At 40.0% G+C, this 27,126-nt stretch overlaps 1 protein-coding gene across 12 annotated transcripts in view; it reads right to left on the bottom strand.

Annotated features, from left to right (window-relative positions):
- The window catches only part of CYLD (CYLD lysine 63 deubiquitinase), a 55,198-nt gene extending 34,596 nt beyond the window's left edge, over window positions 1-20,602 (bottom strand). For 3 of the 12 annotated variants that reach the window (XM_016929821.4, XM_063797825.1, XM_054668378.2), the window contains exons 1-5: window positions 20,278-20,362; window positions 19,653-19,732; window positions 12,263-12,889; window positions 10,560-10,862; window positions 8,058-8,163 (exon numbers count right to left, since the gene is read on the bottom strand). In XM_016929821.4, coding sequence (XP_016785310.1) covers window positions 8,058-8,163; window positions 10,560-10,862; window positions 12,263-12,766 — 913 coding nt within the window. In that variant the 5' untranslated portion in view covers window positions 12,767-12,889; window positions 19,653-19,732; window positions 20,278-20,362. The other 9 variants (XM_054668374.2, XM_054668380.2, XM_054668381.2 and 6 more) reach the window with 7 other exon arrangements.
- Window positions 20,603-27,126: the final 6,524 nt, after the last annotated feature.

Here is a 27,126-nt window from a genome sequence, read left to right as displayed (position 1 = left end):
TCAAGAAGACTACTATTTTGAAAACAGTATAGAACAGGAAAATTCAAAAGAACAGTGAGAGGAGACTAGTGTTAATAATATTAAAACACATAAAGAATCACACGTGGAAGCAGAGTGTGGAAAGATGAATAAAGGGGACTCGGGGTGGTGGGGGGTGGATGATGGGAGGTTGCTTGGTGGGTACAATGTGCATTGCTCCAGTGATGGATGTGCTGAAGGCCCTGACCTCACCACAGTGCAATACAGCAGTGTAGCACAATCACACTTGTACCCCATGAATATATACAATTTTTTAAAAATCATTAAGAACAATGTGGTATTGAAACATGGGGAGACAGAATAGAAAGTCCAGAAATATACCACACTACATGTGGAAATTTAGTATGATGAAAGTGGCCTCTCAAACCAGTAAAGAGGGACTTTTTAATAAATGATACTAAGACAACAGGGTATCTTCTACCTGTGGGCAAAAATAAAAACTAGATTGGATTTATATTTCACATCATATACCACATAAAACAGAAATGGGTCAAAGATATAGATAGATAGATAGATAGATAGATAGATAGATAGATAGATAGATAGATACAGAGATATGTACTAAAACCACAGAGTACTAGAAGAAAACACAGGGAAATTCCTTTATAACCTTAGAGTAACTCAAAATCCAGAATCTATTAAAACAAAAAGAATACAACAGCATAAAAATTTTATAAATCCTGCATGGCAAAAAGCACCAAAGTCAAAAACATCACACCAAGTGAAATGCACCAGATCCAAAGGACAAATGTATGATTCCACTAATATGAGATACCCAGAGTAAGCAAAGTCATAAGGACAGAGAGCAGAGAACAGAGATGAGCAGAGGCTGGAGGGAAAGAGGAACCGGCAGCTATCTCTTCATGAGTATAGAGTTTCTATTTGGGATAATGAACAAGATTTCTGGAAATAGATAGTGGTGATGGTTGCACAACTGTAAACATACTTACACTGAATTATACACTTAAAAATTGTTCAAATGGTACATCCTGTTAGGTATATTTTACCACAATAAAAACAAATGAGGGTGACCAGAAAAATAAGCAATTTTAAAAAAAGACAAATGACAAATGAGGGTGGAAGAGTGGGCAACATTTGCACCTCGCATCACAGAAGAGTTTGCCACCCTAACACATGAAGAAATCAGTGAGAAAAAAGGCCAATAACCTAACCCAATTTAAAAATAGGCAACAGATGCAAACAGTTCACAGAAAGAAAAATTGCCCTTAATCTTATGCAAAAATGTTCAACATCACTCAGAGAAATGCAAATTTCTATTTGCAAATGTATTATATACACTGAAATATATTTTTTATCTATCAGATTGGGAAAAAAGTTAATAACACACTGTCATGGGAAAGCTGTAAGTTCCCCCTTGTATTCTACTGGCAGGAATATAAATTGTTATATCTACGACTGAAGGCAATTAACAATATCCAAAACAATACCAACGCATACGCCCTTTCATCAAGCAACTCCACTTCTGGGAATATATCCTCCAGATATGCTAGCACATGTGGGAAACAGACATGTACAGGTTACAGTAACATTGTGTGCAATATCAAAAAGTCAGAAACAACCCAAATGTCCACTGATAGGAAACTGGTTAAATAAATTATGGAATTTTTTTCCATACAATGGAAAATTATACACTATAAAAAACAAGAACCTCTGTTTGCAAATATACAAACAGTTCTAACATATAAAATTAAGAGAATAAAGCAAACAGCAGAATAGTGTATCTACTACACTTCTTGAATTAAAAGGGAAGGGGGAATAAGAATATTTATATTGTATAAAGAAACACTGGAAAGATATATAAGAAATTCATAAAAACTGACTAGTGAGAAACAAAGGATGGAGTAAGCAGGCAACTGAGGCAGAGGGGATAAAAATGGAAATGAGATATTTTATTGTACTTTTTAATTTTGATTTGAGATACATGAATGATTTCTTCTTAAAATTGTTTTAATGACTTGATAGAGGTTTCTAATTCAAGGGTATATATATATTAGTTAAAACCCAAATAAATCCATATGTATGTCATTATATGTGTGACTTCTATCTGAAATGAAAAAGAAAACCCTAAATACTTATCTCTAGTTAATTAGGTGCACACTGAAGTATTTAGGAGGAAGTGAACTGGTATCTGCAACTTAATGTGAAATGCACAAGAAAACATGACGGATAAGTACGTGAATAGAGAGGTGGACAGATACATATAAAGCAAGTAAGATGTTGATTGTAGGATCTAGATGATATGCATAAGGATGCTTAATATAAAATTTTCAGTTTTTCTGTTTAAAATGTCATAACAAAACATTAAAAGATGTTTTATTAAAATTCTAAAACTAGAGAACTCATGAATCAATAAATGAGCAACTCAACAGAAAAACAGGCAAAAAATACGTGTTTAATAGAAGACACAAATGTTGTATAAACATATAAAAGGCTGTTCGATCCTACTTGTAATCAGGGAACTACAAACTTTTAAACCACCTTGAGATACCATTTCTCAGCTGTTAGGCTGGCAAAAATTTTAATCAGTACCAAGTGTTGAAAAAGAGGTGGAAACAACCTAAAACCCAAGCGTCCATTAATATTACAATGGGCACCAAACTGTGGGATAGTCACATGACGAAATATACTATGAAGCAGTGAGAATGAACAAACTACTAATGCCCTCATCCACAGAAAAGAATCTCAAAATACATTTTAAGTAAATGATGCAAGTAATTTAAAAATCAGTAAGATTTTAACTACATTAAGTTCAAAAGCAGGCTAAACAGTATATTGTTTAGCTACAGAGATATAATTAAATTATAAAAAGCAAGGAAATAATTAATGAAAAATTCAGAATAGTGGTCACCTCTAGGGAGAGATTGCAATTATAATGAAAACAAGGTATTGCAGGTGGTTTTCAAGGTACTTCTAATGTTCTGTTCCTTAACCTAGATGGTCAGTTTCATGAGTGTTCATTATTATTCTTAATATATGTTGTTATATATACTTTTGCAAATACATTCTACAGTAAAAAGTTTCTTTTTTGAGATGGAGTCTCACTCTGTCACCCAGGTTGGAGTGCAATGGCACAATCTCAGCTCACTGCAACCTCCACCTCCCAGGTTCAAGCGATTCTCCTGGCCTCAGCCTCCTGAGTAGCTGGGACTACAGGTGACCGCCACTACGCCTGGCTAATTTTTGTATTTTTAGTAGAGACGGGGGGGGTTCGCCATGTTGGCCAAGCTGGTCTCGAACTCCTGACCTCACGTGATCTGCCCACTTCAGCTTCCTAAAGTGCTAAGATTACAAGAATAAGACACTGCACCCAGCCAAAAGTTTCTTAAATATGAAAATGATGAGCACATTGCCCATTTTTAAGGATTAAACATGAATTCGTATAATATTAACATAAACATTCAAATGAAATTGTTTAATAGCTAACTCAATTTTAACATGATCAAAACAAAGATCCTGACTTCCAACTCCCACTCCCCCACGCATGCTCTTCCTGTTGTCTTTCCCACCTGGGTAAATTGCCTCTCCAGCCTACCAGTTGCTCAGTCCAAACCTTGGAATCATCCTTGATTCTGTTCTCTCTCTCAAACCTCACACCCAACCCATCTGCAAATCTTGATGGGATCTTTACATTATATCCAAATCCTTCACTTACCATCCTCTTCATACCACCCAAGTCCCAGCCACCACCGTCTCTCACGTGGATAACTACAACAGTCTCCTTCCTGGTCTCCCTGTTTCTGTCCTCTGTCTAGTTTATTCTTAACAGGCAGCCAGAGAGATCATTTAAAAATGCAAATTAGGGTGAGTTGTCCTTTGTTCAAAACCCACCTATAGCTCCCCACCTCTGTCGCTATGAAAGCCAAGAATCCACACAACAGCCCACTGAGCACTACCTGTTCCAGCTCCCACTGCGGCTCCTACAACTTTCTCCCTCACTCCATCTGCCACAGCCACAGTCAACTCTTCACATTGCTCAAACTGGCCACGCTGGCTGCGGCCTTGGGTTCTCCCTCGGAATCCACATGTTCTCTCCCAAACTTCCTTCATGTCAACAGCTCAAATGTCACCTTATTAGAAGGTTTATCAGAACTACCCTACATGAAATCGAAAAATCCCGCCCTACAACCCAGTGCTCCCTTCCTCCTCACTGTGTTTATCATTTTTCATCTTATTATCATGTAATTGATCATACACATTACATATTTACTGTCTGTCTCCACTCACTAGAATGAAAACTCCACACGAGAAGAATTTTTACCAGTTTTGCTTCCTACTATATCCCCAACATCTAGGTAAGGGCTTAATAATATCTGAATGAAGGAATGGCCTTTTATTAAACTGTTTTGTAAACCATAAGCATTTATTATAATATTTAAAAGTACTTTAATTCATAAAATAAATTGTATTATCTCCATTAACAATCGTGAAAAACTAGGCCGGGCGCAGTGGCTCACGCCTGTGGTCCCAGCACTTTGGGAGGCCGAGGCAGGTGGATCATGAGGTCAGGAGATCGAGACCATCCTGGCTAACACGATGAAACCCCATCTCTACTAAAGATACAAAACATTAGCCGGGCGTGGTGGCGGGTGCCTGTGGTCCCAGCTACTCGGGAGGCTGAGGCAGGAGAATGGCGTGGACCCAGGAGTCGGAGCTTGCAGTGAGCAGAGACCACGCCACTGCACTCCACCCTGGGCGACAAAGCGAGACCCCGTCTCAAAAAAAAAAAAAATCATGAAAAACTAAATTAAATTTTGCCAAGTAAAATATCAAGCACATATATGCTTTTTCCTGAATGTAAATCATTTGTTCCCAAAGGGAAGCAAAATAAAAAATAGCTAGGAATTCAATTTGCAATAAATTAAAAATTGATTTTACAAACATCAAGTAAAGCAAAGTATGTCACACTTTGAAGAAGTAAAATTGAAATAAAGCTATCATTTGAGTCCTATACCTCCAACTAAATTAATGTGCTGTTGCTGTAAAGCTAAAAACTAAAGCAGAAGGCATGCCCTAACTTGAAAAACAAGCATTGATTACTTGCCTCAGCAACAGGAAAACAGGAAGCGCAAACAGTGCACGCTAAAAGGAACCTTAAGAATCATCTAGTATTAGCCCTTTCATTTTTACAACAAAAGAAACTGAGGACCTGAAATGACCTGAAAAAAAACAATTCAGTTTGCTTATTCAATTGTGATCCTTGCTATAGCAAAATTCAGCTTTTATAGAATTAGAGACAAAATATATCTCCATGGAAACAATATTCCCAAGTATACATGTGAGACTGAGAAGTATGGTTTTCTATGCAGGTCTTCACATCCTAAATATACAGATAGGATTTGGGGTGGGGAGGTACTGAAAAGAGCACAGCTTTCTAATCAGACAGGTGTGGATTTAAATTCTGGCTCTACTATTTACTTTGATTTTGGTAATTGTTGTCCATCCGAGCCCCAGCTTTTTATCAGCGAAATGGGGATCATTAAGACCTACATTATAAGTTTGTTAAGAATGTAAAAAATTATTAAGTCGTCTAACTCAGGGCCTGGTACATTCCTGGCTACAGTCTGCCTGCAGGCCTTCTGACATTTTAATCAGAGTTGCATAATGCTCAATGAGAATCACCATCTCTGACTGCCACTGTTGGCTTTATTGCACTAGCCTGTATCACAGAGAGTTCCACTAACAGCAGGGGGATGAAACTCTTGATGCTGTTATCAACAGAAATTGTCAATTACCTGACAGCAGACACTAGGTGCTACTTGTTTGAGGCAAAATAAAAGATTGCTTGATTTTTCTTCTAAATGTAAAGTTGAGCAATCTATTTCTGACTAGAGTCCTGATCCCTGATCAATCACACCTTCTCAAAACTAAAAGGGATCTCACAGGTTATCCAGCAAGAATCTTCTCCACAGTACATTAGATTAGATTAGATGACCAATGTCTGTGTAAAGCCTTCTAGTTTAAACCAAGCTCTCACTCAGGTAGCAGTTTATTACATTTTCCGATCCTTCTAATTAACAGGAAGGGTTTTTCCCCCACTAAGAATGGACAGGTGATGAAAAAGTGAATGAAAACATATTAATGCCACCCTTATACTCATATACGTCTGGAAACAAAAATCTTAATTATTTTCATTTGAGGGTAAAGGATATCCTATTTAATAACAATTCCATAATATAAAAGTCAAGTTCTAAAAATATATCTTGAAGCTTACATTTATGTTCTCAAAATATATATTAGAAAGTTTGCCTTATAGAGGGATCAAAGACTTAAATCTAAGACCTGAAACCATAAAGATTCTAGAGGATAACATTGGAAAAATCCTTCTAGACATTGGCTTAAGCAAAGACTTCATGACCAAGAACCCGAAAGCAAATGCAACAAAAATGATAAATAGATGAGACTTAATTAAACTAAAAGGCTTCTGCACAGCAAAAGAAATAATCAGTAGAGTGGGAGAAAATCTTCACAATCTATACATCCTACAAAGAACTAATATATAGAATCTACAAAGAACTCAAACAAATCAGCAAGAAAAAAACAATCCCATCAAAAAATGGGCTAAGGACATTAGCCCACTTTTAGACAATTATCAAAAGAAGATATACAAATAGCCAACAAGCATATGGGAAAATGCTCAGCATCATCAATTATCAGGGAAATGCAAATCGAAACCACAATGTGATACCACCTCACTCTTGCAAGAATGGCCATAATCAAAAAATCAAAAAAGAATAGATGTTGGCATGGATGTGGTGAAAAGGGAACACTTTTACACTGCTGGTGGAAATATAAACTAGTACAACCACTGTGGAAAACAGTGTGGAGATTCCTTAAAGATAAAAGTAGCTCTAGCGTTTGATCCAGCAATCCCACTACTAGGAATCTACCCAGAGGAAAAAAAGTCATTATAGGAAAAAGGTACTTGCACATGCACGTTTACAGCAGCACAATTTGTGATTGCAAAAATATGGAACCAGCCCAAATGCCCATCAATGAACAAGTCGATAAAGAAAATGTAGTATATATATGTGTGTATATATATACATATATGTGTATATATATGTGTATATATGTATGTATGTATATATGTGTATACATATGTATATGTGTATATATGTATGTGTATACATATATACATATGTATGTATACATATGTATATATGTATGTATATATGTGTGTATATGTATATATATCTAGATGTATATACACATCTAGATGTATATATATCTGTATATACACATCTAGATGTATATATATCTATATATACACATCTAGATGTATATACATATATGTATATATACATCTAGATGTATATATACATATATATGTATATATACATCTAGATGTATATATACATATATATCTATATGTATATATACATATATGTATATATATCTATATGTATATATGTATACATATATGTGTGTATACACATGTGTATATGTATATATGCGCATATATACATATACACATATGTGTATACACGTGTATATGTATATATGCGCATATATACATATGTGTGTATATATACACATATATGTGTATATATATGTGTGTGTGTATATATATACATACACCATGGAATACTACTCAGCCGTAAAAAGGAATGAAATAATGGCATTCGCAGCAACCTGGATGGAATTGGAGGCTATTATTCTAAGAGAAGTATAATAACTCAGGAATGGAAAGCCAAACACTGTATGTTCTCACTTATATGTAGGAGCTAAGCTATGAGGATTCAAAGGTGTAAGAATAATACATTGGACTTTGGGGACTCAGGGGGAAAGAATGGGGGGTGGCAAGGGGTAAAAGACTACACATTGGGTACGGAGTATACTTCTCGGGTGATGGGTGCACCAAAATCTCAGAAATCACCATGAAAGAACTTATTCATGTAACCAACCACCACCTGTTCCCCCAAAACATATTGATATAAAAAAATAAAAAATTTTAAAAAAAGTTTGCCTTATAAATGTATAAAACAAAGAAAACATACCTGGGATGATATCATTGATGTGCAATAGAATTGTACTTTCAACACATGCAAAACTACAAAGCTGCACTCCATCGAATCTTCCATCCCAGTTGCCAATAGGGTTATCCTAGAAATTAAATAATAAACATTAAAATCCTCCTCAATGAAACGTAAATGTGGAAGTCTGTATTTTCCATAAAGAATCCTCCAAAATATTTTACATTGGTAAATGTTAACAATTTTACCTAAAAGAAAGAAAGAATACATTAGGAATAGTTGCCATAGTAATAAGGCTTTGCTTTTTTCATTGGTTTGTTCATTTTTTTCTTTAGGGAAATGAGATTCAAGAATAATCAAGTGATAGTAAACCCCCAGATAAGCAAAGAATTGAAAGTGTTTTTTTCATACTTTACTGAACAATAAATACTAATCTGTAGGATAACACCCATTTGAGGTTTAAAAAGACAGTATTTTGCACAGGAAGTTTCATTAATAATATATTATTTCACCCAGAAACCTGCCTCTAATTAGCCCTAAGTTCTTCATATTCCCTGAGCATTTAAATAGTCCATCTGAACTTCTGTATGCCTTTCTGTACATAAAAAGTCTATTTTCTAATTGTTCTTTTGTCATTTATGAGCATATAGGAATCTTCTCCAAGATGGAGATGTTTATATTTAATTATCTGATATTCTAATATAGTGCCAACTAGCACTGTGCTGTACAGGGAACTACATCAGTAGACGGGCCAGTCAGACAACTGCCCTGAGCACCAATATGCATGGCATGCTAAAATGTCCCTGGAAATAAAGGATGAATAGAAGGAAAAGGAGATAAAGAAAGAAGTTCTAGCATTTGCCAGAACTTTCCTCTCAAGGACTATAATAGAAGTGTTTGGAACGAATATCTGCACAAGTCAGCTATGGGACAGATGGAGGCAGGGAGAGAAGCTGGCAGGGCAAATCTCTAGGCAGCTTGACTCAGGTAAACAAGCTGACCCCAGACCGCCATCTGAAAAAGGCAAGGCCTAAACCCTAAACAGCTTCTGCCAAGTTTGAGGCCCAAGGTAAAGAGCCTGACGCAAGGGGAGACCAACCCCAATGACCAGCGGCCCTCTTTCTCCAATCTTCCCTCCATGAAGGCCACAATTCTCCTTGAAATAAAGACTGAATTACTATTTAAAGAATATTGGTTAAAAGGAGTGCTTTATTGTCAGCTATCCTGAGGGGCATACATGTTTTACTCTGGTTCTAACTTTTCACATGTTAAGAGTAAACGTTTGTTTAGTAACTAACCAATGAGTATCAGATAGAATTTCCTGGAATTTTCAAGCACAGGAAACCATTACACTAGAACATTACCTTACCAACCAAAAAGTATACCTGAGCAGATAAAAATGATGACTAAAAGCATCCCCATTGTGAGTATAAGAGATTACTACTCACATCGCCTCCTAACTCATTCTAGTGTTCAGTAATTCCATATGAATTTCCTTCTTTATACATAACAAAGTCTTGCCCATATGTTCAATATATGATAAAAATGGTCTCAGCCTTTCTCTTCTTATTCTTTCAATGCCACAGGTATAATTCAATGAATCACACTGGAATGGATCCATTATTAAAAAGTATGATTGTAAGGAAACATTAAAAATAAGTGACACAAACAAAAGGTCAAATGTTGTATGATTCCACTCTTATGAGGAGCCTAGAACCGGCAAATTCAGACAGAGAAATCAGAAGAAATTGTGGTTAGCAGAGGTTGGGGAAAGCGGGCAGTTACTGTTAAACAGGCACAGAGTTTTGGTTTGGGATGATGAAAAAGTTCTGGAGATGAACAGGTGACAGTACAACAATGTGAATACACTTAATGCCACCGTATGCACACTTAAAAATGCTTAAGTGATAAATTTTGTTGTGTATATTTTACCACAATTAAAAAAGGTTTTTAAAATGAATGAAATCCTATGAGATATTCTGATTGTCTATTCCTCAAAATCAATGTGGTTTTCCTCTACTCAGGTATTTTCTATAAATGATTTTTATACTAATTATTAAAATCAGATCAGCCATTAAATTGTGTAGAATATCACAAAAAAATGGAGTACCCCAAAAAACTGTTTCAAAATAAAGAAAAATAGGACTTCAAGTAATATAATTGTGTTTTGTCTTGTTTTGTTTTGTCTACTGGTCAGCTACAATAAGGCAAATTTAAAGATAGAGAACATTATTCTAGTTTATTCAAATGGGAAAAAAAAAGTAAATGTAATCTGTATCTAGACCCCTGTTCTATTTCAATGCTCCTTTACCAAAGATAAATTAGAACATGTTCTTTAAAGTACTCCAAATTAGATCATGTTAAATATTCAAAGTATTCAATTTGCAAGTAAATTGGTCCTAAAACTAATACATATATATATAAACTATACATATATATGTGTGTATATATATGTTTATATATATATACATATATATATAAACTAATATATATATCACAAAGATATTTAATCCAAAATTTTCTTACCATGTCCACACCAACAAAATATCCTAAGCTTTCTTTTCCTGGCAAAACATCACAGAATATAACTGTTCCAGATTCTATTGTTTCTCCAACCTTCAAAGAAACTCTGGAGTTTATTTCCAAAGGAGGAAGTTCGACCTGCATTGTGTCCCCAGGACCTGCGTAATCACTTTCCAATGCAGTGTCATCATCTTCTATGAGTTCTAGCTTGTCCAATGCAACAAACACGCCACAATCTTCATCACACTGAAAAAGCTGTTTCCCTTGGTACACCCCGTCAGTGAAACCTTGACCACGACCTTCTTCCTAGTTTTTAAGAGAGAAGGGAAAGAAATAGATATAGAAAGACGATCCATAGGAAAAGGGGTTCACTCTAGGGATTTCAGGAAAATCACTCTGGACAAATTCTAAATGATACATATAATAAGAAATACAATTATTAGCAGTTTCTGTTGGATTTAGAGTGTTTTAAAAAACAAGAAGCTGTATCTGATGCTGAAATAATATTATCTGATAATTTCAATTCATAACTCTATCATGAGAAAGCTAGGCTGAATTCCACGTTGTGATTCTAACATTAATTTGGTTATAAAAAGAAAATGTTACTTTAAAATAGCAGTAATGTTAGCTCCATTCATTAAGCACTTATTGTCAGTCACTGTGCTTAAATCCTGCATCAATGTACCACAAAAACACTACAAGTCATGTACTATTAACACCATTGTACAGGTAAGGATGCAGAATTAGAGAAGTTAAGTAGCTTTGTTAAGTAACCTGGCAACCCAGCTAGTAAATGGCTTAACTGGGATTCAAATTCCTAATTGTTTACAATCACTGCTTTTAAAAAAAATTAAATCAAGAAGCAAAGAAGACATGCAATTCTATTGGCAAGAGTGTCAAAATGTAATTGGCATTTCAGTTCTTGTGAATGAATATTAAGTTTGGAAACATATCACAGCATTCTTGGGTCTCCTTCCGGTAGAAATAAATTCTAAGGATTTTCACATATATTATCGGGGACAATTATAAGCAAGTTTAAATTTCTGCAACTTTTTTTTCAAAAATCTTATATCTAAATTGTTATTTAATAACATACATTAAGAAGAACTAAGAAACCTATAGATGATAACGCAAGGTAATTAACAATTTTTTATGTAACTATTTACAACTGGTAGCGTTCATGTTTAATACAGGCAATGTTAAAATTTCTAAAATATATATGTCTGCAATAACCAGGTGAAACTCTTTGTATGTTCCTACCATAGTACATAGTTTTTTAAGTTTCGACATCATCTTTACATCTTCGCAATTCATCATTAAAAAAGTAAACAAAAGAAATTAAATCAAGAAGCAAAGAAGGCATACAATTCTATTTGCAAGAATGTCAAAATATAATTGACATTTAAGTTCTCAAGAATGAATATTAAGCTTGGAAACATATCACAGAGTTCTTGGGTCTCTTTCCAACAGAAATAAACGCCAAGGTGATTTTCACACATATTATCAGCGACAACTATAAGCAAGTTTTGGATTATGGATTCAACCATAACATGGATTCATCAGCAAGGATGATGAATATTAAAAATTACAGAAGACTCTTGGGAAAATTTATTTCGTATTTAAGGAGAAAAATATGTATGTGCATACAAATACACAGACACATGAACACAAACAAACACACTACTAAAATGGTTTATCAAACTTACCAGCAATTCAACTCCAAAGAATATTCCGGAGACTGTCCTCTCTGCTAAGAGGGGTCCTCTGAAGCGTACAACTCCAGGAAATTTTTCTTCCCCAGATCTCAGCTGTACTTTCACAGGACAGCCCACGTCTATTTGGAGGCCTTTACTTAGTCTGTTTCTGTTTTTAAACAGGCTGAACCTCTCCTCACAATTGGTAATTGCCAAAAGTAACTCTGTGAACTTTTCATTTATCTCTACAACATCCTTTTCATCAACAAAGAGAACTGCATGAGGTTGCTCTAGAATTTTTAATCCAATCTGATTTTTCTTGCCTTTTGCAGAAGGAATCCTTGAATGCCCCACAGAACGATCTTGAATATACTGTCCTATACTTCCCTTCGGTACTTTAAGGAGCTTTTGTGTTTGTTTGTCTGTAACGCTGCATTCTTGAAGAAGCAAGTAAAAAATCCGCTCTTCCCAGTAGGGTGAAGTGACTTTTTCTTGGCTCCATAAGCCTGAACTCATTGTGATATTAACTTCAAAATACTAATTCAAAAAAGGGAAACTACTAATAACTTTGTCATAAAACCGCAAAAGATAAATTCAGTGGCAGTCCCAAGGTGTGTTTTCAGCAACGTGGTGTCCATGCTGTAAAAAGAAAGGAAATCAAAATGCCTAGTGAAAAAGCAAAAATAAACTTTAGACTTCATTCTACATGACTGAAAATTAAGACTGAAGACTTTTAAAATTTTCATTTGACCAGTAAACACATACACACAAATGAAATATTTTCAAAAAATATCTAAAAGGGCTAAAAGACATACATACTGTATTACTTTTATCTACTGTAACTGTGCATATTTAATTAATGAAATCCAATTGTAAAGTACTTTCAAAGACAACACAATGTTTGCTTCCAAGACACTGAAATTTATAAAATCAGATTCTAGTAAAAACTTTTAAAGATTACCCTTATATACATATTCTAACTTTTTTTAATTTATTTTTATTTATTTGTTTTGAGACAGGGTCTCACTCTTGTTGCCCATGCTGGACTGCAGTGGCACAATCACAGTTCACTGTGGCCAAGACCTTCCAGGCTCAAGTGATCCTCCTACCTCAGCCTCCCGAGTAACTGGTATTATAGACACATATCACCACACACAGCTAAGCTTTCTACTTTTTGTAGAGACAGGGTCTCACTATGTTGCCTAAGCTGGTCTTGAACTCCTGGGCTCAAACAATCCTCCTGTCTTGGCCTCCCAACGCACTGGGATTACAGTCATAAGCCACCAGGCCTGTCCCATATTCTGACACTAATAAACTTTTAAAAGTAGCATTTCGGGCTGAGCTGTGTGGCTCATGCCTATAAATGATAGCTATGATATGGCCATATTGTGATAATGGAACATTTTACCTCTGACTCAACTTCATTTCATATATTTTTTCTGAAGATGGGCAATGTTCATCACATTAATCATAGTTATCTGATTTCTCAAATCGCAAATATCAGATATTATAATATGACTATATTAAAAATATTTTAAAAATCAATTTTGTAGCATCAATACTTGTACTACATAGCAAGGGAATATCATGATATAACTGCATTATAATTTCTTTCTATTATTTCTTTTTCAAATTTTCATTTATTTTTATTTTATTTATTTATTTTTGAGACAGGGTCTCGCGCTGTCACCCCGGCTTGGGTACATTGGTGCGATCATAGCTCACTGCAGTTTCAAACTCCTGGACTCAAATGATCCTCCCACCTTGGCCTTCCAAGGTTCTAGGATTACAGGCATGAGCAACTGCACCTGGTCCTCATTTAAAATTTTTACAAGAATGATAATCTTTCCAATGAAGTAGGCTCATTCTCAAACCTATTTTAACTGATGGTTAAAAAAACTACACAATTTCATTAATTCAAACTGAGACTTTACTTCATTATTTTAATTAATTTTCTGCTGAAAACAATACTTCCTAGGTATCCCTGTCATAAGAATGTGGCTATCTGGTTTCCAAAGACAGTACTTTCATTTCATCCTTCCTTGAGATAGAGGTATCCATTTCCATTATTCTGGGTAATGGCTGCAATTGATAGCACTATCATATTTATTTTATTCTAGCAATTAAAAAATAAATACTCCTAAAGAACCAAATTTTAGATTTAATCACTTAATGATCTAACAACCTGGCAAAGCTATACACAGTGGAACACTTCTTTTAGAAAGCACTGCTAGATAATGAAGTATTCCATAATGGTAACGTTTCTAAAAGTCTCTCCCTCTACAAGCCAGCATGAGACATGTGGTTTAGCCAAGACAGGATACAGGTTAGGCACCTCCTTCAAACCAACATGACTGAAATATCTGTGTAACACTCAGGGAGGGTAAAAGCAGAGGTAGCATGAAGTGGTTCTCTTTTCTTCTTTTTTGTGGTGTGTTTGTTTTAATTCCACTTGAGGGCACTGTCTACTTCAGCAAGAATGGGATCAATTTATATTTGCCACTTATATAAGACACCTGTGGAAACCTCTATCTTGACACAATATAAACAAAACTCCTTATAAGGGCTGCCCAAACAGCTATCCAACCCCTCAATTTGGTTCTATTCCTTTAAAGGACCAAACTGAAGTGTTGGTTCTTTTTGACCAAAATGCTTTTAACATGTCAACACTTTCCACAAGAAAATGTCCTTATTTTTTTCTTGATCATTGATGTATCATTATGACTGTAAATTATTTTGCATAACTCTTGATCTGCAAGGCTGTTATTTTGTTAAAAGGCTGTATCTTATGCTTCCTGAGGTCACGAATGCTTTCTACAGATCTACTGTCTAGAGTTTTCCCTTGCATATCAGCCATTTTCTGTGGTTTCCTGCTGTATGCATTTGACTCCTTTTACGGCCTTGTTGCTTTCCAACTTATCGCTTCGAATCAGTTCTGAGAAGCCAGGTAGTGAAATATGTTTGTGTGTTTGAAAACACAAAGCAACAATCGTGAAAAGAGGAATGCATACATTCTGAAAGGGTCTTTAGGAGCAAAGGGCACATAGGCTTTATTGAATAGAGATTCTGGTCACTCACAGAAGGTTAAGACAGTCAAAAAGCAACTTTGAAAAAAACGAGCTGTTGTTTTGGTTCTCTTTAAAATGTATTTAGATTTTTAGGGCCAAAATTTTTTTGAAAGAGGTAAAGTAATTCTATTTTGAAAAGAAATTCTTTTTTAAAATTCCTAAGAATAATGTCTTCAAATATTACAATCAGAAACTTCCCTGAATCTTAATAATTGCTTTATACCAACAGCTCCTACTCTATTGGTCCTGTAGCTTAACTATTCATGTCACAATTTAAAATAAAAATCATTAATGCTAATAATCTATTATTAAGACAAAACTAAATTACTATATGTGCATTAGGACATTATGTTAAATAAATTTGATTATAAGCTTGCTTTCTGAAATAATTTAAGGAAGAGAATCCACAGTAAAAATTGATATAACTGCTAGGTTTATAAAAATGTTTTAGGGTAATAAACTATAGCTTTCAAGTACCATATTTTAAAGTGGACTCTACAAGGAGTGGTAACTTTTTTCCTAACTTTCATTAGCACAAGTGGAAATGAGCTTAGACTTAGCAACAGGATGGGTCATGTTAGACAACTAAAATAGTCAAGCACAAGTTATCAAATATTTCAAAAGCATTATCCAAAAATAAAGGATACAGCCTTTCCTCTTTCAGAAAGAATATATTAAGAACAAGTTTGAAACTCTCTTATTAAAAATTGATTCTCTTCACTGCAACTGATAGAGAAAGTTGAATGGGAAACTTTACGGCTCGAGTCTAGAGATATACAAGGCAATCAACTGAATGATCATTAATATTCTCGGCCAGGCACAGTGACTCACGCCTGTAATCCCAACACTTTGGGAAGCCAAGGTGAGTGGACAGCTTGAGCCCAGGAGTTTGAGACCAGCCTGTGCAACACAGTGAAACCTCATTTCTACAAAAAGTACAAAAGTTAGCCAGGTGTGATGGCATGTGCCTGTAGTCCCAGCTACTTGTGAGGCTGAGGTGGGAGGATGGCTTGAGCCCTGGAGGGAGGGACTGCAGCGAGCCATGATCACGCCACCGCACTTCAGCCTGGGTGAAAAAGCAAGACCCTGTCACACACTCTCTCACATATATACACACTCCATTTTATATATATATATATATATATATATATATATATATATATATATATTTTATGTACTCAAAATACCAGTATTACAATAAAAATATGCTAACATACATTTCTCCCCACTGTAGAAGTGAATATAACACCAACAGTCTACTTTCACTGGGATGTGCATAGTAGTTAAACAGTTAAAGTCTTAGGTACCCCAAGCAGTAAAAACTGACTCAACACAATATGAAGGGAAAGATCTAAATCACATTGTAAATGAGTTATTTATCATCGAGAAGGTTGGTTTGTTAGTTTGGTATTTTTTACGCTTTCAGTACAGAGTTAGATACTGAAAACTACATCATCTAGGCTAGGCACAGTGGCTCACTCCTGTAATCCCAGCACTTTGGAGGCTGAAGTGGGAGGATCCCCTAAGCCCTGGAGTTCAAGGCTTTAGTGAGCTGTGATAGCACTACTGCACTCCTGCCTGGGTGACAGAATGAGAGCCTGTCCCAAAAGGAAGAAAAAAAAAGAAAAGAAAACTAGCCGGGTGTGGTGGTGTCTGCCTGTGGGCCCAGCTACTCAGGGTCCCAGCTACTCTGGAGGATGGGAAGATCGCTAGAGCCCAGGAGGTCCAGGCTGAAGAGAGCTATGATCACGCCACTGTACTCCAGCCTGGGGGACAGAGCAAGACCTGGTCTCAAAAAAAAAAAAAAAAAAACACAAAGAGGAAAGAGAGAACACACACACAAAAAAACCCAACATCAATCCACATTCACTCAGCTTCTGCCTTTAAGTAAAGGCCTAGGGAACAGCAAGACAACTGAAGGAAAAAGAAGCACAGCTAAATTCAAAGTCACCGTAGGGCAGGTGGGGGTGAGGGGTCAGTGTGAAGGGAGAAATTTTCACTTGTATTCTCTTATTATTTTGCAGGTTGAATCACTTTGAGTGAGTATATCACAAATGACTCATCTAAATACTATCTTACTTCAGGCTGGATAACTGTGTGATTATGAATATCTTGGTAATAAATACTGAATGAAAATTACCAACGAGTTGAAACACAATAATATGTTTAACCCTAAAGCCATGTTGAACAGAAGGCCTTTCCTTTGAGGACGCTGATGAAGGAGAACAGTTCAGGTTCACATAGATTTGAAAACATTTCTGGTTATCTGAGCTTGTTGATGGTCTGGATTCTGAGTAAAGGGGAACTTACTTGTATTAAGATAAAGTCATTCAACCAAGACGAGAGTTGGAAGGCACAAATATTTATCAATTTTCCATGAAGACAATGGAAAGATGATCAGGAAATATGTTTTACATGAAAATGTTAAAGATTACAATTACCACATTCTGAAAGGCAACATATAGTACAAATGAACATCAGTAGCTACAGAAAACTACCAATGGTTAACTTATCCAGAAGATGCAGTGTTTTTCTGATTCTCAAGTTATCAGGTTATATTGTTCATAAGGATCTCACAAAGACAGATCCAATTCAAGAGCTTTTTGCATCTCCAAAGATATCCTGCTTGTTCTAAAAACCACAGGAAGCTATTTAAATTAGAATAAAACTTACAATACTTAATTCTGCCCCTAATTATAAATGGCAAAGAGGTAGGAAGGTCAGCTTGAACACCAAAGAAAGAAGACATGTGGGCCTTTTTCCAAAAGCTTCTGGATAGCTAGAATGATCATCCTTTTAAAAAAGAACATCTCTCACTAAAAGACAAAGTTGTTATATTTCTAAACAGCTAAAGAATAGAGATACAGAGATTCCGTGGCCAGAAAAAAGACTGAGTCCATTTTAATTTTCCTCAATGACTAATTTGTGTCACAAGTACACAGTCCCTAATACAAGTGGGATTTATAAGGTTAAAAAAAAAAGAAAAGAAGAGCCTCTCACATCTGCATATTCCCACTGGAACAAGGAATACTGCTGCCTCTCTAGTGTTAAACCTAGCCACTCCACTGCCAAACTGTGAATTCCCCAAGTCCTTCATTTTTGTATTATCCAGTGCCCACACGAGAGCCTGGCATATGCTAGGCACTGAATACAGAGAAATGAATGAAAGACTCAAGTGGTAACAGTGAAAACAAAATTGCATTTCCTCCTCCTGTTTAAGGGATTAAACCAAGAGAAAGAGAAGAGAAAAAGACTCAGGAATTGGGAGTATTTAATGAATTTTGCCTAAAACTTCAGTAATTCTCTAGATAAAATGAAATCATGCTAAACCACTTCATTGTTATACGTATAAGAAGAAACAAATACGGAAAATTTCACAATTACGAAACCAAGTTGTTTTGAGGTTTATTTGATACTAGCTTCCTACAGCCTCACTAGCATGTATGATGCTTATAAATTCTGTACAACCAATGAAAAAAAAAACTAATTTAAATCATAGTGTGAAAATCAGGAACAAAATACTAATAGTTTGATAAACAGCGTAACTATTCCTTTCTCTCTCCTTGTGTTGGAGACTTCCTTAAATCAAACAAAACCACAGTTTAGGTGTGCCAGACTATAAAAATCATTGCTGCTTAATGTTAGTTGTGCTTTATATAACAAGCCTTATCTGCTTCTCACAAAAGTTACCACCCAGAGGAAGGTTTATTTGCAAGAATACTATACAATTTTGCAGCAGAATATTAGAGAATGTTCTGGGTGTTACTTCAATAAGAATTTCCAGCAAATCATTTTCTCCTAATACTGTTCTAGTTCAAATCCACCTACTGCTCAGTGGGGAATGGGAGGCTAAATTCTTAAGGCCATTCAGTCTACTTGGGGCGTGAGGGGGTGTGTAGAAAGCCAACAATCAAACGAACACCCTCTCAAGGCCTGGGTGCTTCTCTGAGAGCCAATGATTGCAAAATGAACAATCTTATTAAGATCACTAATTAGCCCGAATTCAAAAGCAAGGTAGGCATGCTCCTTAGCTGAGCTAAGGATAAAACTTTCCAGGAAAAATTGAGGAGAAGAAGGTGGCAGGGATGATGGGGGCTGGGAGACTGCAAGGCCACAGGCTTGGTGGCTGAAAGATGACAACTATCCTAAAACATTCAAATGCCAAGGGGTGGAAGAGAAACGATGCCAAGTACATGAATAACCGGCAGCTGACCCAGCTGAGTACCAAACTCAACACCATCTTCCTGAAGATTTCATGACTTCGCCCCCGCCCCCCATTCGCCCCCCACCCCCCTCGATTGTTAACATGAAAGAAAAACATAAAGAAAGAATACCTGTCACAGCAGGGCGCACCTTTCAACTAAGGAACTCCGGGTGGCTGTGTAGAACCATCCTCACCCTGGAAAGGGGGAAACTGAAAGAAAAAGCAGAACACGCCATTAACAAGGCCAGAACCCCGACTGCCATTCCTGGACGGGAGCCACCAACACCCGCAAAATCGATCGGTACGTACGCCCCGCGGCGCGGTCGGTAGGAATCACAGCCCCGGGCTCCTGAGGCCAACCGTGGCCGTCGGGGCCCGCCAGCGGCCTGTGCCTCAGTCTCCCAATCTGTAAATGGGGTGGGGGGCGGGAGGGGGACAGCGTCCCGCGCGGCTCCCGCCCCAAGTCCTCTCTCCTCCGGGGGTCCCGACGGTGGCGACCCCGCACGCTCCCCGGACTCGCAGCCCTCCCGGGAAGCCTCGGGGGATGGGGAAGCCCCGGTGGTGGGGGGAAGCCCGGGCTGACGTCAGCGGGCTCGGCAACCCGCGGGCCCGGCCGGCTCGGGCCCGGGCAACTAACGGGCCGGCGCCGAGGGCCCGATGGTCGCCGCGGCGGCTCCGGACGCCCTGAGGCCAGGCGGCTGCGCCGAGGGGATCCGGCCGCCCGCCGGCCGCCAGCCGCCCGCTCATTCACTAACCTCGGGCGGCGGGGCGTCGCCCCTCGCCCCGGCTCCCCAGCCCGCGTCCCGGGCCGGCCCCGGCTCCCCACACCCACCGCCCTAGTATTTACCTCCGACGCGCGGCCCCCGCGCAGCCAAACCTGCTACCTGGGCCCGCCCCCACCTGCCCCGCCTCCGAACCGCACAGGGGAGAGGGAGGGAGCGGGGGCGGAGGGGGCAGCCGCCGCGCTAGCCAATCGTAGGCCGAGCTGCGCTCCTGAGCGGGCCGTGATTGGGCCTCCCTGTGACAGACCTTCCTCCAATGGCTGCCAGCCCGGCGCCGGCCGAAGGGACTTTCCGCTCTGTCAAGCTCGGTGGAACCAAAGGGAAAGCGAAGGGGCGGGGCAGAGAAGAGCGGCGGATGGAGGCGGGAAGCTCAAGCTGATTGGGCGAAAGGCTGTGGGTGCCGCGTCACCATTGGCTGATGCTGCAGCCGGGGCGGGGCGCTGCGCTGCCACCAGCTCCGCCTCCCGTGCTCCCGCCTCAGCTGTCAAAACTGTAGACGCTTAGGTTTGGGCTGGGTTAAGAGTCCAGATGAAGGTTGAAATAGGATTCCAGGATGCCGTGAGAGAGCAAAGCTTTAGAATCAGACCTCAGTTTGAATCTTTGGCGCTTTCATTCAGTGGCTGCGTGACCTGAGGAAGTCACAACCACGCTGAGCCTCAATGTCCTCATCTGTAAAATGGAGATCATAGTATCGGTTGTCTTACAGGATTGTGGCAAAATACCGAGCTAAAGTTCCTGGCACGCAGTACCAGCTCAGGAAAGGTTCATCTCTTCCTCCTCCGCAGATTCAGCCTGGGACGCTTGCTGTTTCCGAACCTCTGTTGCCACCTATCCCAGTTTGGAGGGAATTTTCCCAAGGATGGTGAAGAAGGGATTTCCACACGCCGCCTCACTCAGCTCCGCACCCCTGGCCACCAGCCAGGACTTAGGGTGTAGTTAAGGATCTTTCAATTAGAAGGGAGGCTTCTGATTCCCAAAAGCACTCAAAATATTTAAGGAAGTGCTTTTTATAATCAGTCCTAGAGCCTTGCTGCACTGGATACTCCTGTTAATTAATTTCTTCTCCTTTGACATTTTAAGTGCTAATTATAGGAGAAGGTGATTAACACTGAGAAAGGAGGAGGGGTGTGTGTGTGTGTGTGTGTGTGTGTGTGTTTAATCATGACACAAATTTCCCCCAGTGGAAAGTGACATGTTTCTGGAGATCCAGGGAATTTAAACCAATGAATACATAAAAGCAGTCACATGAGTGATGACTAACAGTAGCAGTAGACAGGCCACCACTCTTCCTTGCCATAGTCATCCAAAATGAAATAAGCATCTTTTGAAAACCTAAGCCTCATTCTACTCCTGTCCCTCTTTTGTCACTCCTATCTTCCTGTTTTCCAGGCTTCATGACCACACTGCTGTAGGAAGCCATAAGTTGGAAATCAACGGGCCTGGCTTGAAGTGTGGCCTTAGGCAACACCGTTCTCATCTACATCTGGATTCTCCAACAAAGCTGGTAGGACTCAGAGGTCACAGTCCAACTGTCCGGAAGAAAATTTCAGCTGAAATTTGTTTTTGCCTAACCCATACGATAAGGAGGAAGGAGAAAAGAATGTGAAGGAGAGAGATTTGGGGTCCTTTTAGGCAAGGCAAACATTCTCATGTTACCACTGGGACCACTTCTCTTATCTGCACGATCTACATCCACTGGTCCCTTAAGGCATCTGAGTTTGCCACTCTGGACTAGAATATTTTCATGTCCCTTCTTTTTGTTTTTGTTGTTGTTGTTGCTGGGGTGTTTGTTTGTTTGTTTGTTTGTTTTGAGACAGAGTCTTGCTCTGTTGCCTAGGCTGGAGTGCAATGGCGCGATCTCAGCTCACTGCAACCTCCGCCTCCTGGGTTCAAGTGATTCTCCTGCCTCAGCCTCCCAAGTAGCTGGGATTACAGGTGCCTGCCACCACACCCAGCTAATTTTTGTATTTTTAGTAGAGACAAGGTTTCACCATATTGACCAGGCTGGTCTCAAACTCCTGACCTCAAGTGATCTGCCTGCCTCGGCCTCCCAAAGTGCTGGGATTACAGGCATGAGCCAATGTGCCCGGCCTATTTTTGTGTCTTTTCTGTTGATGGTGTTTGGTGCTGCTGAGGTCTCTACTTCCATAGGGCTTTCGTCCCCAGGCTCTGTCCTGTCATACGTTCACTGAATCAGTGCCGGGGCCTGACTTCATCTAAGGGATCTTCATCCAAGTCAAGCCTGACAAATGGGGCTTATCTCAATTATCATTTCCTATCAATTGGGAATGGCTGCTTAGAACATTGCGTTAAAACTAATTCTGAACTTGTATTCAGGCTCACCGGGAAGAGAGATATCTGCCAGGGGATAAGATGGGGAGATAGTGTCATGGTGCTATTATTTGCAGTCCTTGGTGAACCAGCCTCTCATTTTACAGGTAGGAGATGAAGGCCCAAAGACAGTAAATTACAAGCCCCTGTCACTCAGGAGATGGGCCGAGACCCTGATTCCAAGCCAAGACTCTTTCCACCTCTGTTAAAATGGATTCCCCAACTGAAATGCTCATCATCTCTGCCTTCCAAATCCTCCCTTCATGGAGGACCTAGTCAAAGTCCTTTACAGACATGTCTTCACAGAGGGCTCCAGCCCTCACTAATGACCTCTCTCAATCCACCACCCCACAGCCTCTTCCATCCAGCCTGGTCCTGGGTTCATGGAACTAGCGGTTGTGTTACTGAGCAGGTTCCAGGAAACATAGCAGTGTACAAGAGAGATGCCACACTCCCTCTGGCAAAAAAAAAAAAAAAAAAAAAGGCAAACTAAAATACTCATTAGATGATCACTTACTTAATTATGGCTGTGGTAAGCCTCAGAAGAAGAATCTCTCTGAGCATGCCTAAAGGGAGGTTGGCCACTCAGGGAAGGCCTGTTTGAGGAAGTCACCTTTGAGATGAGATGGGAAAGATAACTGGCAGGCAGGAGTGAGGGGGAACACCCCAGAAATAGGAAACAGGAAAGTGCATGACCTGTTGAAGAAACTGGAAGAGGCAGAGCGCAGACAATGAAGGCACAAAAGAGCCTTGGGAGCCAAGGACAGGGGTTGTTCTCCATCCCAAGAGCAATGGGAAGTTTTGAAGGGTTTTGCAGGGAACATAACACTGGTTCTTTTTTTGTTTTTTGTTTTTTGTTTGAGATGGGGTCTCACTCTGTTGCCTAGGCTGGAATACAGTGGCACAATCATAGCTTACTGCAGCCCCTGTCTCCTGGGCTCAAGTGATCCTCCCACCTCAGTCTCCCGAGCAGCTGAGACTACAGGTACGCACCACCATGCCCAGCTAACTTTTCTCTTTTGAGTAGAGATGAGGGTCTCACCATGTTGCCCAGGCTGGTCTTGAACTCCTGGCTTCAAGTGATCCTCCTGCTTTTGCCTCCCAAAGTGCTGGGATTACAGGCATGAGCCACTGTGCCTGACCTAACACTGATTCTAAGCTGTCTTATATAGTTCTCTCATTGCACACAGCAGGACCCTAACATAAAGCTATTGAATTGAATGGAGCTTTCCCCACGGAGGATGGTGAACTCCAGGTAGCCTGCTAGGGGCATGGGACATAGAGTAACACACCGTCAGGACTCAAGGGAACCTGCTCAGTGGCACCGGTCATGGTTATTGACTAGACCCTGCTCCATGCTTCCCAGTGCCTACCACGGGGTACCTCCTACTTGCAGTCTCTCCAAATTTGGTGTCTCTTTTATATCCTACTGCCTTCTCAGCATCTCCACTCAACACAGCCAAAAGCGAACTCCTGATATTCCCCACCACCACCCCCTGCAATCCCTCTGCACTCCCCATCTTAGTAAATGGCAACTCCCAGATGTCCATCCAACCTCCCATGGTTCCAGCCATTTTCCCACCAATCCTGTGAATATGGGCATTCAGAATGAACACCAGGCCAAGTGGCTAACTGGACCAGGTATCCGCACAAGCAAGGATACGTCACAGGCGCTTTCTCCACAGTAGCCCAGCACAGTGTTTTGATCCATGGATAACGGGCTGAGGTCTTCCATCTCTGAGATGTGCTTATCTCTTAGGGAAGGGAAATTCCAAGTGCAACTGAACATTCTGTCTGAGGACTTTTACTCTGACCACCTAAAAGCTCTTTTTGATAAGATAAAGGGGATTACTTTAATCATCTTTAAACTAATCCAGCCGAACTATAAATCCATGCTCTCCCATTTGAGCTATTTGCTGGTATCAATGACAAATAATTTCTATGTTTGATTTTTAAAACACACACAGAAAGCTCTTTATTAAAGGGAACTTTCTGCTACATCTGGATCCCATTTTGGGCAGTTGATGCATTAGGGATTGTTCCATGTCCCAGGGAATCTTCCTCCTTTACCAAGGAGACACAAATGATGTCAGAAAAAGGGTGACTCATTCTTATAAGCTGCCCCAACTTCTATTTTCTGCCCCCTTTAATAAAGAAAGTGGATCCTTCCTTCATTCAACAAATATGTACTGAGCACCTACTATGTGCTAGGCACCTTTGTAGACTCTGAGGACACTGCAGTGAGCGTGGTTCCTGTTCTCAAGAAGCTGACATTCTAGGGGAGGGGAAAAATGACCATGCATCAGGTAGTTCATGCAGAGAAGACAATACAAAGGAAGGCAGGCAGTGGCTGGAAACTGCTATTTAGGTAGATTGTTCAGGGAACGACTACCTCATGTAGGTTGCATTTGAACTAAGACTGGAAGGAAATGAAGAAGCCAACCACACCACTGTCTCAGGGAACAGTGTTCCCATAGGAGGGGAAAGGCGAGTGCAGAGGTCTGGAAGCAGCAATGTGCCTGGTGTCCTCAGCAATGTGCCTGGTATGCTCAGGGAACAGCAAAGAAGCCAGTGAGGTTGGAGCCCAGAAAACAGGTGTGAGTGGCAAAGGGGAGGCCAGAGAGGATACAGGGGGTCCAAGTCAGATGAGACCTTGCCTTTTACCCTGCACCAACAAGAAGTCCTGGAGGGTTTACATCAGAGCAGTAGCTGATCTGACTTATGTTTTAATAGGTTCATGCCTCAGGTCAAAGTCAGTAACAAGGAGACTGATGCAGTAACCCAGGCAAGGATGGATCCCAAAGGGACCCCCTTGTTTCCTGGGGGTGGAGGCAGAGCAGGTGAGAGGGAGGGGTGCAGGGGGATGTGGAACTGAAGATATCGAGAAGTTGTTACAAAGCAGAAAGAGATGTAGCACTCCTGAAAAGAAGCATTTTCAGGGTGAGTGATCAGGGGAGTGGTGATGCTTAGGGGACTGGATCTGTGGATTGTTCAGGAAATAATAATAGGTTGGGATTAAATTTAGGGGGAAAAAAACGATCCAAGGGAAGCCAATCAAAGAGCCTGGATTGCCAGTCTTCCCTGCTGCGATCTCCGCCTGCGATTCTCCAGGGGAAATGTCCTTTATGACCTTACAGCTCACCTGGAACCCTCCACCTAGGGCCCGAGGCAGCACATCCTCTCGTGCCCGGGCACTTCCAGGCATTGCCCTGAGTACTGGGCACTTCACACACTGGGCTGGACCACTCACCGGAGTGAATAAGGAGGCTTGAAGCTGTCCTGGCACAACAATGGAATGAAGCGCTAGTCTCAGCTCAGCCGCTTGGAATATGACTCCAACTCTCACATTTCTGTGGGGTGTATTCATTTCAGCTTTTTGTTTGGTGCTATGGGGAGGGAAGGGCCCTCAGACTGGCATCCTTTTTCTTCCAGGATGATGATGAATATTATGAAAGTCTGAGGCTGTTTTTAAAATTCTGCTCTGATACGTTGTTTTTCTGTGCATAAGAATTATGTATTCTTAGCTGCAAAACTGGAATCCGTCTGCTCATGGATAAACTTCTGGCCATGAGCATGTACCTTTCAGGTAACTTCCCTATCAGAGAAGCTTACAATCAAGAATCCTACTTCCCTAGTTCCCTACACAGGCCCAGGAGGCTTTTGGTGGTATCCGCTGGACTTTTGAAAATTAGGGAATTTCTCCTACTCTGAACTCTACCAGGAATCACATATCAAGATCTCAGTACCATCTTACCCAGACCCTCTTGACCTCTTCTTTCTCCATAATCTCTTTCTAGCTCATATCATCCAGACTCGAGGGCCCCATTCTCAGTTTGACACTGAGGACACCCACGCTATTATCTCTGGCTGTGACCTTTCCCACGAGCTCCAAATTCACACCATCTTTTGACGTCTCCACTTAACTTCTCCATTTCGGTGTCTCAAACTTGACAATTCAAAACAGAACTCCCTCCCACTTCCAAACTGGTTTCCTACCCAACTTTCCCAGGCCCCCAGTTTCTCAAGTCAGAAATCTATGAGTCATCCTTGATGTTTGCCATTCCCTCATCCCTCCCATCCAACCCATTCGTAGGCTCTTGGGAATCTACCTCCAAAATGTCTCTGGAATCCATCCTCTTCTCTCCACCTCCACTGCCAACCGCCTCTCACCTGCAATAGCTCTGAGGCAGCCTCCCCACTTCTTCTGCCTCCCATCCCCACCCCTACATATTCCTGTCCTATCTCCACCCAGAAGCAAACAAGATCTTCTTTAACTGTAAATTGGTTCACATCTCCCCTGCTTAGAACTTTCCAAGGCCTTGACATTATTCCAAGATCAAGACCAAACTCTTGACTGTGGCCAGTGAGACCTTTCCTGAACTGGTCCTACCTACCTCTGCAAACCCATCTAGTGACACCTTTCCCTTAGCTTGCCTCCAACATAGTGTATTAGTTTCCTATGGCTGCTGCAGGAAATGACACAAATTATCC

Source organism: Pan troglodytes, chromosome 18 (genome assembly GCF_028858775.2).
Source record: "Pan troglodytes isolate AG18354 chromosome 18, NHGRI_mPanTro3-v2.0_pri, whole genome shotgun sequence".
Taxonomy (NCBI): Eukaryota; Metazoa; Chordata; class Mammalia; order Primates; family Hominidae; genus Pan; species Pan troglodytes.
Note: the sequence above shows the minus strand (reverse complement) of the source record. Positions and strands in the feature narration are given on the sequence as shown.